The sequence below is a fragment of the Schistocerca serialis genome, chromosome 5 (genome assembly GCF_023864345.2).
Source record: "Schistocerca serialis cubense isolate TAMUIC-IGC-003099 chromosome 5, iqSchSeri2.2, whole genome shotgun sequence".
Taxonomy (NCBI): Eukaryota; Metazoa; Arthropoda; class Insecta; order Orthoptera; family Acrididae; genus Schistocerca; species Schistocerca serialis.
Genome location: NC_064642.1, coordinates 35098178 through 35117646, shown reverse-complemented (window position 1 = coordinate 35117646; position 19469 = coordinate 35098178). Strand labels below are relative to the sequence as shown.

Genomic DNA, 19469 nt, shown 5'->3' with positions numbered 1-19469 from the left:
AATCCTGCAGGACTAAATCGGTAAGAGTAAGAGGGGCTGGAGACCTCTTCTGAACAGCACATTGCAAGGCATCGCAGATATGCTCAGTTATGTTCATGTCTGGGGATTTTGGTGGCCAGCGGAAGTGTGGACCTGTGGGATGTCGCATTATTCTGCTGGAATTGCTCAAGTCCATCGGAATGCACAATAGACATGAATGGATGCAGGTGATCACACAGGATGCTTACGTGCATGTCACCTGTCAGAATCGTAGCTAGATGTATCAGGGGTCCCATATCACTCCAATTGCACACGCCCCACACCATTACAGAGTCTCCACCAGCTTGAAAAGTCCCCTGCAGGGCCCACGGATTCTCCATACCTGTACACGTCCATCCTCTCGATACAGTTTGAAATGGGACACATCTGACCGGGCAACATGTTTCCAGTCATCAACAATCTAATGTCAGTATTGACGGGCCCAGGCAAGGCATAAAGCTTTGTGTCGTGCAGTCATCAATGGTATACGAGTGGGCCTTCAGCTCCCAAAGCCTATATCAATGATGTTTCGTTGAATGGTTCGCACCCTGACACTTACTCATGGCCCACCTCTGAAATCTGCAGCAATTTGTGGAAGGGTTGTACCTCTGTCATGTTGAACGATTATCTTCAGTCGTCGTTGGTCCCATTCTTGCAGGGTATTTTTCTGGCCGCAGCGATGTCGGAGATTTGATGTTTTACCGGATTTCTGATATTCACGGTACACTCGTGAAATGGTAGTACAGGAAAACCCCGCCTCATTGCTACCTCAGAGATGCTGTGCCTCATCACTCGTGCAGTGACTAACACGCCATGTTCAAACTCACTTAAATCTTGATAACCTGCCATTGTAGCAGCAGTAACCGATCTAGCAATTGCGCCAGACCCTTGCTGTCATATATTCGTTGCCGACGGCAGCGCAGTGCTCTGCTTGTTTTCATACCTCTGTATTAGAATATGCATGCCTATATCAGCTTCTTTGGTGCTTCAGTGTAATTAACAACTACAGCATGATTTTAATTATAGTTACTGGTTCTATGTGATACTATGTCTCAGCTTCTATTCTTATTATCAAGCATTTAAGATAATTAAGCACCTCCAAAATCTTGCACTTTTAAAGTGCGCGTCATTTATGTTGGCGGCAGAGTTTAGGTTCGTTCTGTGCATCTGACGTCACAAAACACAGTCAGCCAATGAACAGAGAACGACGTTGCCAGATCTCGACTGCAGTGTATAGCATGGACGAGTGTCTTCAGTTTTAGAAACGTTCAGTTATAAATAAAGTAATAGAACAAAAGCAATGTCTTGATAGCAGACTTTCTTTTATAGAAAATTTTGAAAAAGCATTCTTTATACCAATTGCTTCATATTCTATTAATTAATTAAACCAAACAAGCAATAAGACTCCTTATTCAGGCGATAGCAAGGAAAGGTGTTTCTATCAATCTCACGAACCGCTTTTTCGCAATAAAGAACAGTAGTAATTGTTTATTTCCTATTGTACTTCGACGAAGCGTGAGTAATTCATAGTCATACCAACAGTGTTTGTCAGTATTCTGCGTGACGTGTTATAGTCCTCAAGGCGTCCTGTAGTCAGAGGAGCTGCGTTAGTGTAACGGTTAAGGTGTTGAGCTTCTACGCGAAAGGTTATGAGTTCAAACCTTGTGTGCTGCTTAATATTTTCATTATTTAAAAACAATATCTAAGTGCCTTACTTCATTAATTATATTCGTTTGAATGCAATTTTTTTTTTAATTTCTAGTGCTTTGTCTCTTCATTAACCCTTTCGCTGCTGCAGACACGTAATCCCCGCATTCCGCGCTGTGCGCGATTTTGTCATCACTGCAATGCTCGCCTGTACAGACACATGGTGTTCCCACTGCTTTGACACACTTATCATTCGATTTCACAAAAACTATGTGGCCCAAAAATTTGATTTTTACACGTCTTCTTGACTGATACCTTCCCCCCATAAATGACTTAATTTTGTTTCGATGTTCAACGCAGTTATTATGCAGTAATTATGTAGTAATTTTATATGAAATTTAGGTATCTTGTCTACATTTCATTCTCAACATTGTGGCAACTAAAATCGACCATATGGAAAGCATACTCTATGGACTTATACCTCTGCAAACTCTTCAAAATTTCGTGCAATGGTTTACAATATTTAATGCTGCATAATAACTACGTTGAACATCGAAACAAAATTAAGTCATTTATGGGGGGAAGGTATCAGTCAAGAAGACATGTAAAAATCTAATTTTTGGGCCAAATAGTTTTTGTGGAATCGAATGATAAGAGTGTCAAAGCAGTCGCAACACGACGTGTATGCACAGGCGAGCAGTGGAGTGACAAAATCGCGCACAGCGCGGAATGCAGGGAGCACGTCTTTGTAGCAGCGAAAGGGTTAATGCGGCCGTGGTGGCTTTACTTCATGAACTGCGCGGTCCCCCCTAAACGTAAGCTTGCGAACGATGCTATACTATGGCGCTGCTTCTATTGGCGCGTGCGTCGTGTGCAACTGGCAACGCAGCAATCTCCCACGTCTGGGCGGGCATGCGCGAGCCGCCAAGATAAAAGAATTGAACTATAGTTATGAATCTGCGCTCGCAGAATTGGCGAGAACAAGTGCTCATGACCATATCACAAAGAAAACTGGAACTGGTGTAAAAGTTAGCTCGATCCCACAAAAATTTATTAATTAAGCATTAATTCAACAAATTCTCATAAGTAAATAGATGGGATAATTAATCCACAAACAGAGTGCACTTAATGTTCACGATTACATTTTGTAAATTACTTTTTACCAACAAGATTATGGTAATTAATTTTTATCTGACATTTCTCTGATTATACTAACTCGAACCAATGCAGAAGGGAAGGTAGATGGAGGTGCTCCTCCAGAGAGTAACGATCCAGGCACCTTCCAGAGGACCTCTATCGCCCAAGGGCCGTAACTCAAGGCTTATTGTTACCCTGTTCTTTGGCTATAGTAATACTATGCCACTGTACTCAAAGACGCCAGACAAATAGCCTGCTAAACGACACTGAGAGTACTACAGAGTTGTACAGAGTACAACTAAATGTTGCTGAAGATTACACAGTAATTAAAGTATCCACTGCCGGCAGTTAAGAAAAGAAGGCCCAGGTATACAATGAATCCAAGTTTATTGAGACACAATTAACGCAATAATCTCCAGTTATGGTCAGTTCATAATCAGTAACCAAACAAAATAAAATCTTCTGAAGTTAACATTAAACACTTTGGCAGAAGGCTGATGATATCTCATGTAACTAAATCAAGTTCACAACTAATGACTTCGCACACTAGGTGCCAGAATTAGAGTCCAGAACGCCCTAACAAAATCTCAGTTGAAAAGTAGGTTCAGCTCAGTTGAGTACAAGAAAGAATTGGCATTAATATAATACAAAGGCAGAAGGCCTCTAGAAAGAAATCAAATCATTTTGGGAACGGTAACTAACCAGCACTATGACAGGAAAAGTTCAAGTCACGACAGGACAGATTAAAATCAAATGCTGAAAAATCTCAAGTTGAAGTCCCCGAAGGACAGTCCAGTATTAAAGTTCCAGTATAACGAAAACATAATCAAGTCCAGTGTATCACTGATGAACACAAAGTGCAGAATCCTTACAGGTCCACTCACAGGAGATCTAACATGTAACTCGTCTTCGTCACTATAGTGGCTCCAAAATGTGTTCCTTAGTGATGGAATGCGATTGCATTTGGCCCCTGGCCCAGGAAGCCCACTTGGAGTGAAGTGTCCCTGAGGGCCTGTGCGCTGGCCTAAATACAGGCCCGGTGCCAGGATACAGTCAGTCCTCTTTCCAACCATGTGGCACATGTAAGGGAAATGTTTGTAGAGTCAGCGACTTCTAATGGCAGTTGTGTTGTCGTCTGGTTCTCAGAACATGGCAGCCTTTGTGTGTCATCTGCTAGGCAGCCGGCTGTCCACTTAACTCCACTACGATGTGGGTTGCTGGCGAAGTAGAAGTGGGGCCTCGGTATAGCATGGCCTCAAGACTGGCCTCTCGTTCTCTTCACCGATAAGTGTCATATATGCCTTCAACCTGACAATCGTCCGAAACGTGTTTGGAGGCAACCCAGTCAGGCTGACTGCCTTAGACACACTATCCAACGAATTCATCAAGGTGGAGGTTCCTTGCTGTTTTGGGGTGGCATTATGTGCGGTCGACGTACGCCGCTGGTGGTCATGGAAGGCGCCATAACAGCTGTACGATACGTGAATGCCATCCACCGACCGACAGTGCAACCATATCGGTATCATATTGACGAGGCATTCGTCTTCATGGACAACAATTCACGCTTCCATCGTGCACATCTTGTGAACGACTTCCTTCAGGATAACAACATCGCTCGACTAGAGTGGTCAGCATGTTCTCCAGACGTGAACCCTATCGAACATACGTAGGATAGATTGAAAAGGGATGTTTATGGGCGACGTGACCCATCAACCACTCTGAGGGATCTACGCCGAATCGCCGTGGGTAATGTGGACCAACAGTGCCTTGATGAACTTGTGGATAGTATGCCACAATGAATACAGGCATGCATCAATGCAAGACGACGTGCTATTGGGTATTAGAGGTACCAATGTGTACAGCGATCTGGACCACCACCTCTGAAGGCATCGCTGTATGTCGGTACAACATGCAGTGTATGTTTTTCATGAGCAAGAAAAAGGGTGGAAATGATGTTTATGTTGATCTCCATTCCAATGCTCTGTACAGGTTTCAGAACTCTCAGAACCGAGGTGATGCAAAACTTTTTTGATGTGTTTATGTGATCTGGGGATTTCCAAGCGTGCACTCTACTTCCAAGGTTCCTGAGTGTAGAGCCAGATACAATCGTAGTAGGTCCACGATATTTTGGCGAATAACAGTTTCACCATCATGAGGCGATGCTGATGGAACGGTTATTTACCAAAATATTACAGACCTACAATGATTGAATCAAGCAGTACATCCAAGAACCTTGGAAACAGTAATTTGGTTGTTGAGTCAAAGAATCTGAGCCGCCCATTCAACAGAAATAGAAAATTTTTCAGAATTCTGGTAGAGATATCCCCATAATTTGGATGAGTTTGCTGCTGGCACTCATATGAAGCACTTCAAGTACTGCACTAGAGTCGCTCAGTACTTTGGCACTAGGGTTGCTCAGTACTTTGGTTGTCAAAGTAAACACTGTCAGTCGAATTCATATCCTCTAAATGCCTGGCCCAGCCCATCTCAGCCGCTGCAACAGCCAAAGCTGGGAATATTCAGACTAGCCACCACTTACACACCTGGCACTGTGGAATGCAGCAATTTTTGTGCAGTATCATGAGTCTATCAAAGTCAACTCACCCCCACACATGACATGGTAAATGAAATGCACTACAGCATACACAAAAAAGCCACATGCCATTGTTCCATTTGTCTCAAAATAATAATTCAAACTCAGAATACTGACCCTGAACTACTGATATTATTGACTTACTCGTTCATTGTAGTAAAGGTGGGAAGAAATTAATTGTGACAGAAGAACATATGAAAAGGATAAGTGAAGTCAATCTATAGAGATATATTTTGTGGAAGTAAAACTGTTATAATATATGTAACCTATTTACATTCCAGAAAGCAATACACCTAAGTATTTTATTTGTTATTAATTGTTAATGCTGGATGCATGTGCAATACCTTTCTGGATTAATAAATGTTATCAACATCAATAATCTCAGCCACAACACAAGTAGTGTACCCAACACATGGCTCTTATAAGTAATTAATGTAAGTGATACAAAGTAGGATCCAACATTAACACAAAATTACACAATACAATGCCTTCGTCCAGAGTCTGATATCTTGGCCCCTAATAAACCCTTGACTGCTCAGATACTTTACTGGCATGATTCCTTGCCCTTCTGTCACATAAACGACACAAATATATTGCATAGACACATCTGATGTTCTTACTTCCAATTAATTCACTGTTGCAATAACTAAGTCCCTTCTCACTTACAATAACATCCACATATTAACTTCTCCTCTTATCTTTTCCACTGGCAATCAACTTCCAATGACACTAAATTTTCTGAACCATTTATAACATAAAAACACCATCACCTTCAACAAGAATGGCAGAACACATACCAAGATCATTACCACATTATTAGTCATTCTACCACACGAAAATCACAGATTTCTAAATATTTAATTCTTGAACTTCCATCTCTTAAAGTCTGTAAAAGTGTTACATTTTATGCATATTACTAAACAATTGATGAGGAGCAAGCTAGCAGCCTAACTACTGCCAGCCTGCCCCCAAAATGGGAATTAAACAAACAGTAAAGAAAAAATACACTCTAGATGTAAGAAATCAAACGATGAGAGTTACAGTACACACTAAAATACAACCACAGGACTACTACTGCTATTGATAAGAAGGGTGTGGTATTAAAAATGTGTGTGGAAGCAGGTCAGTGTACAAGCAAATCACAGTAACTTCAGAGGTAGGGTGATGAATAGTAATAATGCCATTCGTAATATTAATAAAATTAATATTACTAGTGGATGATAATGGTAGTTTTGAAATGTGGTTGTGGGCTGCAGTGTGTCTCAGGAAGATAGGAGAAACAGGTGAGACAGGTGCATATAAGAATATTAGGAATGAATTAAAAGAACGAGACAAACCTCCCTTAGTTATTGTTGACAATAGTGATATTAATAAGATTATTAGCTTTATAAGCAGTTTTGTACTGTAGAGATGTATAATACATTTTACTAAGAACAATTCACGCACACATGCATCACTAATTTGCTCATTAACACACGACTAACATTTTTGGGTGTTTCTTTTATGTTTCCCTGCAAGTAAATCTGCATGCGGGCCAGATACGGAAATTCCTGAAGACAAAAGACTTCCTGAATTTGTAACTTGGTTATGTTACAGACTGCTGGATACAAATAACTATATGCAATGACTGCTGCACAAAACAATTAATTTATTGAAATAAATGACGGTTGTAAGTCAGAAATGGGTCTCAGAGTTCACAACCAATGTGAAACTGGAACTGTCTTGGAAATGTGAAAAGAGACCCACCATAAAACTAGAGTGGTCCACAGAAACACTAAGACAGTGATTTATGTCTCTCTATAGTCAAATAGTGCACTATAACGATATTAATTAAACTGCAAATTTACAGTATGGATTCTTCAAAAGTGATATGGTGAAGGAAAAGGAAACACATAAGAACAGAAGAACATTTAAGCAGTTAGATGTAAAGTGTTTTTATGAACGTCATGAACTGATGAACTACCTTAAAAACGACGTCAAAACAAGAGAAAGAATGACGAAGTAATGCAGTAAAGAAGAACTGAAGGTTGCCTTTGCTTTGGATTGCAACAGCAGTCCCTTTGTTGTGATTCTCATAAGGTTGTCAAGCTGACTGAAAGTGCTTCATCTTCTTCTTAAAAGCAGCATCGTTCTGCGTCATGCATAAAATGCAGGACAGCTGGGTCCATGATCAGATGATAGCAATGCGGAATGAGTGTGAGAATGTTTTTGTTTGATGATCTTGTGCTGTTAGTGTACCAAACGGATAATTCTGATGAATGAGGCGAGGCACTTAAGGAATTACAAAGAAAGGAACTGTTGAAAATGAAGCCACACTGCTTGACCGCCCACATATAACGCAATTAGGCAGATGTGTCATAGATATCTTCAAAGAGGAAATCGTGGAGACATAATACTCACAAACATTTACAGCTTGCTCAAGCCACTACGACTTTGCACGGTTCAACCAGTCTTGATGTATATCATAGAACTGAAGAGTTGCCACAGCGAGTGTTACTTGGTTACTATTCTGGCGGAAATATGTTACTAAAGTTTTAAAGAGCATGCCGAAAAAAGGATGTTATCCTGTTTGCAGAAACAATGATTACTCCTGATCCATGAGCACACTAACAATTTTAACTGTAATGGAGTTTGTATGAGTAGAAAGTTATGGGATAAGATGAGTGATTGATTTCAGATTCACTATCGAAATTAGCTGCAACTTATTAGTATCCATTTTCGAGTCAATATTTCTTACGTACTAGACACTGAGCTAAGGTCGATATGAATTTTCAGTTTTCAATTACATACAATGATGCTCACAAAGTATATTCCACACGTGAATGATGGTTAACAGGCGTAAATGTCACTGGTATATGGAAATTAGAGATAACTCAGGAAATCATGAAGGGTCTGAAGCAGAGGTTTAATATGTTGATGAAACAGTCCATGGGTGTACTGGCAGTTCATAGTGTCAAGTGGATATAATATTTTGGCGATCAGGTATGTCACCAGCGTGAGTTGGTCAAAACGCTAGTCCGCATTGTGTGTACCTTCTAGGATGCAGATAGTCTTTCCTGAGAACTGGAACACCTCAGAAGAGTGTTGTGGAAAAACCATTACTTGGAATTCCAGATGAGGCGTGCTCTGAACCCTAACATTACGACACAGTTTGAGGAAACGAACGAAGTTATGGAGATAGAACCACCCACAGCCTTTATTTTGTACACCAGCGCGCCATAGGTAATACTGGCCAAGATATATATTGGACAGCTGTGTGCACTGTTGAAGGTTGCTGCCGAGAACACCAGCAGCACACCTGACTAAAGTGTCTTAACAGGTCGATGGTTGCAGAGCACTATTCATCCGAGATTCATGCAGTGTAATATGAATGCACCAGGAATTTAGCGGAAACGTGGAAATACTGGGACAGTGTTGTTATAGAAACCATAAAAAATACGAACCTGGAACAATGTTATCAACTAGGACTGTGGTTGTAGCTGCAGCAATACTTGGGAACTAGTGCTGTGTATAATGAAGGAGGAGATACAAAGCAAACACAACGAAATGGCGGCCACGATGGATGGAGTACCCTCCGCCACACACCGTCAGGTGACTTGCGGAGTATTGATGTAGATGTACTTGCACACTGCTACAGCTGGGGTGCCCTGTTGGGTGTCGCTGGCCAAAGGTGCCGACGCACTTTTTGCGTGCCCTCAGGTGTGGACCACATATAGAGTGACTGACAGGGGGTGGAGATACACATTGGCCCTGCATTCCCAGGATGCCAGTTTGTGTGTGCTGGACACTATTATCCAACAGTACAGTTGTGGACTGTTTGGTCAAATATTACTCTGAAAGGAACTGAAGAATAACGTCGAATATGTCGTAAGAACAATAACGTTGTGCAAAATTACCAGGTATGAAGAACTGGTGTGACAATCTGTGTCCTGGTGTCATCTGTAAGATAACAGTCAGATGCCAGCTTGGAAACAGAACTCTTAGGTCGTGTGAGAATGGGAAAGGCAGTCATCTTAGCCAATTTGCTCGAATGGTATAGAGATGACAATTATCCTGAGAAGAAAGATGATTGGCACTTTGGTATCAGGCTGGAGTTCATAAACTGTGGCTAGAATAACAACTTCATGTTAGGCATCTAAAAGGTTTCACTAACGTTAAACAAGAGCTATGACACAAACTGGAAATCAGAATTGCCTGTTGTGATTTTGTGATCTCATCCCTCATCAGAAGGGAGACACAGCTCTCAGGAAATGACACCTGAGTCGAGTGCATAAATTAATTGTCGAGGAGGAAAAAATAAGTAAAGTGTACAGACAGTGATGATGTCCGCTGAAGTAACCCAGACGTATGTGTGCCTAAAGCGGCACCACACACGTGACAGAGTGAAGCCAGCCAGGTCTGGCTGACGCCCAGCTGGTGATGGGATGGAGCAGGGCGGCAGCAGCAGCGGCAGCGGCGGCAGGTGTCTGCTCACCCAGGGCCTCGCTGTCCTCGTGCAGCTGGCGCAGCGCCTCCTCGGCCTGCTCCAGGCGGCGCTCCAGCTCGGTGTCATTGCGCTCCAGCGATATCAGCAGCTCATCTGATCGCTCCAGGTACTGCAACAAAATTTTCAACCATGTACCTCTTGTGTTTAACTACAGTGGAACCAAAAACTGAGTACCAGTGTATAAGAAACATACAGTGTAATTATGATGGTGCAAAATTTGTTACACAGTAGAATATGAACAGGAACAAAGAGTTCTGTTCTACATTTACACACATGCTCCGCAAACGCCCATATGGAGCATGACAGAGGGTACCTTGTAGCACTCCTAGTCATTTCTTTTCCTGTCCCACTTGTAAATAGAGCAAGAGAAAAACGACTATCTATACGTGTAATGTTCACTGCCATTAGTACAATCGTTCTGCACACGACTTCTAAATTTCCTCGATAGCGTTTCGCGAAAAGAACATCGTCTTCCCTTCAATTTGAGTTCATAAAGCGTCTCCATAATACTTGCATACTGATCGACCCTACCAGTAAGGGACCTAGCAGCCTGCATCTGAATTACTTGGATGACTTACTTCAGTCCATCTTAGTGAGAATCCCAGACACTCTAGCAAGTGGTCTCCTTTGTAGATGAACCACATTTTCCTAAAATTCTCCCAACTGCAGTCGACCCTTCGCCCTCCCTACTATCATCCTTAAATGCTCATCCTGTTTCATGTCGCTTATCAACATTACGCCCAGATATTTGGTAGCGGCAACTGTGTCAAGCGCCACACTACTAATGCTGCCTTCTAATATTATGGAATTGTTTTCCTTTCCATTTGTCGTAACTTACATTTTTCTACTTTTAGAGATAGCTGCCATTCATCACACCAACTATTAATTTTGTCTAACAAATCTTGCGTCCTCCTACAGTCACTCATCGACGAAACCTACGCATATACCGCAGCGTCATCAGCAAACAGCTGCATACTACTCCTAAATACTAACTGTTAGATCGTTTATGTATAGAGAGAATAAGCGCGGTCCTGTCACACTTTCCTGGTGCGCTAGTGACGAGTCTCTGGTTAACAGGTCTGTTCTTTACCTGCCTAATGAATCTCCTGCTCTAGTTTGCTGTCGTTTCGTACTTTGCCCTGTGCGAGAGATTCACGATATATGTAAGCTAAGTAAAGAGTCCAACGCCATAGTGTACTTCATGTAAAACGGAACTAGGATTCAACCCGGACCTGGCGACGTATTTCTATCCAGCTCTTTCAGCTGCTTCTCTACGCCAGGGAGCACTTCAGCTTTCGCTTTGCTGTCTTCCGTTGCCACACTAGACCAGACAATGAGTGAATGGATAAAAGAACCCCTTAGCAACTTTATGTACGTTCGGAATTTTCTCTGGTTCTCTTTGCCCTGTCTGATTGGTCTGAAGGAAGCTGGCAGCTGATGGAAGGAGTCGCCTGTGTATTTTAACTAGGCAAATATGAACAAGTGAAAGGAGAGTGGATTAGTGGGTAGCAAAATATCGTCCACCACCTTAAATAATGAACCATTGTGGCATTCGCCTGAAGTGAGAGAAATGTCAGAAAACCTAGATGGGGATGGCCAGATGTAGTCAGTGTTCGAACTGCAATCCACCCAAGTGGAAGTCAGTTGTTTCTAAGCCACTATATAAGTAAGTGGGAAATTGATGGATGGTGCAGGTCAGAAGTTTCCATAAATGTAACAAGTAGGTTTGGACAGGTAGCCTTAACAAGTTCGTTCTATTGTTTGTGAGGTTCCTCCCATATGGTTCAAATGGCTCTGAGCACTATGTGACTTAACATCTGAGGTCATCAGTCTCCTAGAACTTAGAACTACTTAAACCTAACTAACCTTAGGACATCACACACATCCATCCCCGAGGCAGGATTCGAGCCTGCGGCCGTAGCGGTCGCGCGGTTCCAGACTGAAGCGCCCAGAAACTCTCGGCCACTCCGGCCGGCGTTCCTCCCATATGTGTCTGTCTTTTGGCAGCATATTGTGTAGTAGACTGGGAAGTATTTCGTCTCGTCCGACGTAGTTGTGAAAAATTACTTCTCGTATCTACATTTACTTCTACATACATACTCTGCAAACCACTGTGAAGTGCATGGAACGGGGTACTTAGTATAGTAGCACATGTCAGGATTTCTTCCCGTTCTAATCGCCCATACTGCAACATAATGATTCCATTTCGCCTACGCTGGGAAATCTTTACACATCCACCATTCTGTCCCGATTTCACCCCATGCGATTTCCGTATTTTTGGAGCCCTGGCTAAAGGCATTTGAAGGCGTCAATTTGCTTCAGACTAAGATGTGCACGCCAGGGTACAATCATATTTCCGTAGGCGACTGCAGACATTTATCTACAAAGGCACTAACCATTTTGTCTCACAGTGGGTTAAATGTATTAACAGTTATGGTGTTTATTTTTGAAATAATAAACAGTTTTATTATTTTTTTCCATCTGCCTCGTTTCTGCAGAAAAGGAATTTGTCAACATCAAGTATACATTTAAGTGTCAGGAAGTCCTTCATGAAAGCATTTGTGAGCAGTGTAGCCATATATGTAAGTGAAACATGGACAATAAACAGTTTAGACAAGAAGAGAATAGAACCTTTTGAAATGTGGTGCTACAGATGAATGTTGAAGATTAGATGGGTAGATCACATAACTAATGAGGAGGTACTGAATAGAAACTGGGGAGAAGAGGAATTTGTGGCACAACTTGACTAGAAGAAGGGATCTGTTAGTAGGACACGTTCTGAGGCATCAAAGGATCACCAATTTAGTACTGGAGAGAAGCGTGTGAGGTAAAAGTTTAGAGGGAGACCAAGAGATGAATACAGTAAGCAGATTCAGAAGGATGTAGGTTGCAGTAGTTATTCGGAGATGAATAGGCTTGTACAGGATAGAGCAGTATGGACAGCTTCATCAAATCAGTCTTTGAAGACCACAACAACAACATTGTTGCAGCACATTCTGCCCTCTAAGAAAGATTTATAAGTCAGTGTATCATATATTTTACGTTTTCTAGTATGTAGTTTCGTCGAGTGATTAATAACTTTGATGCGAGAAATAAACAATAATGCTAGCCTGACAGTCAGGTTGCTTCATGGATCAATTGACGCCTATTGTTCGGTTGTTACATTTGGCTGAGTCTCTGAACAGTGCTTCCATCTATGGAGGTATTGTACATGAGGGACAGTGGTCAGTTGGCCACCCCTCCAAGGCCACCTAACGGTACACTCGCCGCGGCGAGGGAGAGATTTTGGCAGCGGTGAATGGTCTGTCGGCCGGGCGGCTGCCCTTAGCTCGTGGCCGCGCGCACCATGTAAACGACAAAGATGTATATTTTGGCTGTTAAGTTACCTATGAATAATAAGTGATTATCTCAACGCTCGTGTTACATTACAGTCTGAAAGGATTTTAACCATTATACAGTCCTCTTCAATTCATGGTCCTCCAGTACATTTACGTTGTCGTCTGCGGACTAACACTTTGGTCCTCCGGGTCCAGACTTTAACGCCTATAAAACCGGTGCGTCATTTTAGGGGGGAACGAAACTAACTCTTCAGATGACCCATTGAAATGAAATGTTAATTACAACAGCCGAAATGTTTCAGTGGAATCATTAGCGGATACAGAGGTGGCGGGAATTCCAGACACCCAATTTGACACGTTGGTCGCTTCTGTAGAAATTTGTTGTTGATATTCTACGTACACGGGCTGCGCTAGAGAATTTCATCCTAAAAGTTTAGCAGTACTGTACCTGAAATCCACCGCACCTCGTGATCTTCATTCCTGCCAGGCGGCCGAAGTGTTGAGTCACCTCTGCGGGACTCGCAAAGATATTAGGAGCTTCTGTCTCTGTACGTGAGGAGTATTAAAGCCTGTCTCGACTCTCATATTTTTAACTGAAGTTACTGTAAAAGCAGACTGATGTAAACATAAGTTAAAATTGTAGAAATGTGAAAAGTGCGTGCCTTTGGTGAAATGAGAGAACTGCAGCTCGAAAACGGACAAGTACCAACTTGAATAGAGGGAACGCTCTAAACCAGACATATATTAAGAAGACGAAGTCATTCGATGTGAACGGTCATTCATAAAAACTCTGTTCCACACAGTTTTCGGTACGTTACGTGTGCCACAGCCTGAAGACTTTTCGACCAGTTGAAAATGAACCAACACAGCAGCACATTCCAATCAAATAATGGTAAATTGTAATAAAAATGACATATACTTCACGAGCTTTTTCATAGTACCTTCATTTACATTGTAGCAGGAATAAAGTTAAAGTGGTAAAAACTGAATTGTCCACACGATTACTGTATTGGTGCGAGTCACAGAGATGCCAGGTATCAGTCACACATATGCAGCCCCAGCAGATCGCGACATTATTCTGAAAATATGCTAAAGTGCTGAGTTATATGTTAACAAGACTGACGTGGCTCAATGGACACCAGAGTTTTATAGGAAGCAGAGTGAGCGTGTGACATATCGTAACCCTTATTATGTGTCCAAGTGGTGAGCTATGGACGCTCATCATAGGCCGATGGCTATGTGCTAAACAATTACATGTAACTTAAACAAACTGGTTAGAAACAAAATAAATATTCGGTTGCAAAACACGGGTAACATTTGTTCCTGTCTACGTGATAAACATAACTGAAGTATCAAATCAGGAAGAATGGGTGCAAATATTGACATCATTAAAGAAACTAAATAAATAAAGCAGTTATTTAGTTTATTCTCTCCATCGCTGTGAACAATGGGATCTCGGAGGAACGCAGCCACAATACAATCTGAAAGGCTACCGACATTCTTAGGCTGCAGTCTATTGATGTTGATTACTGGCAGAACATACGTGATCGATTCTTGAATGCACTTTCAACCAGAAAATGTATCTGGGAAACCAGTAACATATTTATAGTTCCAACAAAGTACGTCCATGCATGAATAGCCATAGCAATGATATTCTGCCGTACAACTTTACGTGATTCTACCTACGTGGCTAGTAGTATGGCAGAAAGCCGATGGTTGTCGGCTGTCCACTCATGGACATTTTTTTCCATTTAATCGATGTACACTGACGAGCCAAAACATTGCGACCGCTGCCCACCGCGAAGCTGAGTGCCATCTGTTGGTGCTGTGGACTCGTGATGCGGCAGGGAAAAAGCGTACAGGGTGTCAAAAGAGAGGAATACCACCTTTTTGGAGTTGGTAGGGTGGCACAAGAGAAGAAAAAATGTCCAGTAAATATGGGCTCTAAAGTGCATACACTAAGAGCTATGAGCACTTGTTCATCTTCGCTATTGTGAAACACATCTCTTCTACTGAAAGCTATTTGTTATTACGAACGATGCACAATAAGCAAATGGGGACACGTTCCTCTGTTAGTCTATTATAGTCCACAGATAAAGCATGCAGTAAACATCTGCTAGCGCTGTTAACGTAAACCGTCTTCACAGCTATCCATAAGCGCAACACTTACACTAATTCGAATGAAACCATTTTGTCTTTTGATAAGTCGTGATATACTTTTACATTGTAATCTTATCACGGGACTTACCAGCATATTGGAAGCCTATTATTCCACACAGGAAGTGGTAAACAAGATATTCTGTTATGGTCTCGCAAAGGAAAGCAAGCATCCATGCTGTGTTATGTTTGCCGAGAAATATCCAGAATGCAGTTTACTGTGTGCACATTTATTCAGACGTCTTTTCCAGGGACTAGCAGACTGTGGTTCCGTAGCTCGAACAACGTCGAACCGTGGCAGACTTGGCATAATTTGCACTCCCGTCGTGGAGGAGCAGACATTGCAACAAGTGGAACAAGATGCTGGAGATGGTGTATGTAGAAATTCAGCACCTATTGGGGTTAATCATCCTCTGCTTTGGACGATCCTGCATGAATAGTTTTGCTATATGCAAATCATGTACAGCATGTTCAAGCCCTTCAGCCATATCAACAGCCTTCGAGACTGCAGCACTACCAAGGGCTGTTGTTAAGATTTGGTGAGGATCCATTCTTGACAACAATGATACTGTTGGCAGACGAAGCTGGTTTCAGGTTAGATAGGACTATCAGTTTTCATCACCAACATGAGTTGGCTGCTGCAAACGCACACACCGTTGAAGAAACGAGCCATGAGCGCCGATTTTCGATTAATGTATGGGGAGGAGTAATTGGCGATGGACTAATAGCACTTTACACAGTATTAAACGGGTTGACAGGTGCGAGCTATGAAACGGCTTGCCTCTTTTGGTAGAGAAGGTACCATACCAACAAGAGCTGGAGAAGTGGTTTATGCATGGACATTTAATGTGCAAGCAATTGGTTGGAGAGGTCGAGCACGCTAGTTCGTTGCGTGTTTGGTCGTTGTGCCACTTGAAATCTTTGCTGTAAGCAAGTCTCATTACTGATGTAGAAACACTGCAGCAACAAGTCAGCAATGCCTGCCTGGGCATCCGTAAGGGACCTGGAGTTTCCCCTACGACTTCGGACAGAAACATGCCTTGCTATGAATGGACACCATATCGAGGACCTCCTTTACCGATGGCCGAGGAGTGCAGGTCGTGTGTGATGGCAAGCAGATTACATTGGAAGGTCTGCTGTTATACATTAGAGTAACGTGTTCTCAACTGTTCACTCATTTGTTTGTTGCATTCTGTAGGTTGTAGTAGAAGAGATGCATTTCACAGAAACAAACAAGCCTCGTAGCACTTAAGACAGAGCCAATGCTGAGTGGCATTTTTTTCCTTTTTTGGTCAATACTACCTCTTCTCAATATACAGAATACTTTTACCTTGCATAAGCGGAGCAGAGAGAAAAGGGGAAATTATTTTAGCGATGACTCAGGACACAAAGGGAGAAGTGTACTGATATAACAGAATTTGACAAAAAAGAGATTGTTATGGCCTGGCGTCCGGGAACAAGGAGCTTGGGAACGGCGAAACTGGCCGTCCGTCCGCGTACTGCTACCCTGACCATTCGTGGAAAGTGGCTGAAGGACGGTGAAATCACGCACAAGCGAAGTGTTGAACGTCCACGCCTCATGACAGAACATGGAGGTCGGAGGCTTTGACGGTCTAAAAAGCAGCTCGGGATCGTTTAGAGAGGACCGTATATCAATGGGAACGGGTTGCCTGGTACGGTGGATTACGTTTCTTGTTCGGACACGCCGTGATGCAGATGAACGGCAGGTCGAAATATACGCAACGCCACGGGCACAGATCGTTGGAGGCAGGATTATGCTATGGGGAACATTCACATGGGTTTCAACGGGACCTGTAGTAGTAATGGAAGGCACCGTGACAGACAAGAAGCGCGCGGTCTACCTGCATCCCTTTGTGCTGGATGTCTTCCACGACGGGGATGGCATCTGTCAGCAGGATCACTGTCTGTGCCGCAACGCGAGAATAATGCGTCAGTGGGTTGAAGAATACGACAGTGAACTCACATAGAAGTATATATACTAAGATGGTATCTGTCCTTTCGGACATGTCCGAAAGATCAGACACCATCGGTGACCATGCAGCTCGTTAGAATGAAATTACAATCAAATGAACACCATTAGCTGCTTATAGGCGTTGACATACGTCAACGGGGACAGATGAAAATGTGTGCTCCGCCCGGGACTCGAACCCGGGATCTCCTGCTTACATGGCAGACGCTCTATCCATCTGAGCCACCGAGGACACAGAGGATGGCGCGACTGAAGGGATTTATCTCTGGCACGCCTCCCGCGAAACCCACATTCTCAACGTATTGTCCCGCACTACATTCTTAGTGCCTCTGCCCATTATACTCATTACTCGATACCATCTTAGTATATATATAGTTAAGCCTCACCGGCCACTTGACCATCTTCTTCTGTGCGAATGCACAAACAGTGCCCGAACTCTTACGGGAATCGGCAACGGCGAAGAATGGCTGCTGTGAACTGCGATTCAGAGGTGGACCAACACGCTGTTGTATGGGAAGTTGTGACGTTTCCGGTCATCAGTTTATGTAGATGTGATCGATTTTGCGGAATGTGTATTCTGAACTCGACTATGAACGTCTTATAAACAGTCGACACGAGTAGAGTGCAGCCTGCGGTGTATTCGACGGGCGGCGTTACGTGACGAGTGGCGCACCTCTCCGGCGAGCCTGGAGAACCTCTGGGCGGTGATGAGGACGTTGCGGCGGCGCTCCAGCCGCGAGGCGAACGAGCGGCAGGCGAAGTCCATGAAGCGGCGCTGGGCGCGCAGGTCGTCTGGGCAGCGGGGCAGCGAGTCGATGCGGTGCAGCAGCTCCGCGTACAGCCCGTACGTCTCCTGCACAGCAGACAGCAACACCTCACCGTCACCTCACAGTGACAACGTATCAGAGCGTTTAGGTGTACTAGTTTATAAAGGCAACTTTGCCCGTATCCGTACATATTACAACAAAAGTCCATGCAAATATGTTCCACATCTTCTAAACCACTGGATCGATTTCAACCACACTTGGTACACGTATCTACACTACTGGTCATTAAAATTGCTACACCAAGAAGAAATGCAGATGATAAACGGGTATTCATTGGACAAATATATTATACTAGGACTGACATTTGATTACATTTCCACGCAATTTGGGTGCATAGATCCTGAGAAATCAGTATCCAGAACAACCACCTCTGGCCGTAATAACGGCCTTGATACGCTTGGGCATTGAGTCAAACAGAGTTTGGATGGCGTGTACAGGTACAGCTGCCCATGCAGCTTCAACACGATACCACAGTTCATCAAGAGTAGTGACTGGCGTATTGTGACGAACCAGTTGGTCGGCCACCATTGACCGGACGTTTTCAATTGGTGAGAGATCTGGAGAATGTGCTGGCCAGGGCAGCAGTCGAACATTTCCTGTATCCAGAAAGGCCCGCACAGGACCTGCAACATGCGGTCGTCCATTATCCAGTTGAAATGTAGGGTTTAGTAGGCATCGAATGAAGGGTAGAGCCACGGGTCGTAACACATCTGAAATGTAACGTCCACTGCTCAAAGTGCCGTCAATGCCTACGAGAAGTGACCGAGACGTGTAACCAATGGCACCCCATACCATCACGCCCGGTGATACGCCAGTATGGCGATGAAGAATAGACGCTTCCAATGCGCGTTGACGTGATGTCACCAAACACGGATGCGACCATCATGATGCTGTAAAAAGAACCTGGATTCATCCGAAAAAATGATGTTTTGCCATTCACACACCCAGGTTCGCCGTTGAGTACACCATCGCAGGCGCTCCTGTCTGTGATGCAGCGTCAAGGGTAACAGCAGCCACGGTCTCAGAGCTGATAGTCCATGCTGCTGCAAACGTCGTCGGACTGTTCGTGCAGATGGTTGTTGTCTTGCAAACGTCCCCATCTGTTGACTCAGGGATCGAGACGTGGCTGCACGATCCGTTACAGCCATGCGGACAAGATGTCTGTCATCTCGACTGCTAGTGATACGACGCCGTTGGGATCCAGCACGGGGTTCCGTATTAACCTCCTGAACCCACCGATTCCATATTCTGCTAACAGTCACTGGATCTCGACCGA

At 43.4% G+C, this 19469-nt stretch overlaps 1 protein-coding gene across 1 annotated transcript in view; it reads right to left on the bottom strand.

The window, feature by feature from the left end:
- LOC126481729 (SEC14 domain and spectrin repeat-containing protein 1) overlaps positions 1–19469 on the bottom strand; it is a 163557-nt gene that overhangs the window by 21921 nt on the left and 122167 nt on the right. The window contains exons 5-6 of the mRNA XM_050105682.1: positions 18040–18219; positions 9870–9990 (exon numbers count right to left, since the gene is read on the bottom strand). Coding sequence (XP_049961639.1) covers positions 9870–9990; positions 18040–18219 — 301 coding nt within the window. The remainder of the gene's footprint in view (positions 1–9869; positions 9991–18039; positions 18220–19469) is intronic.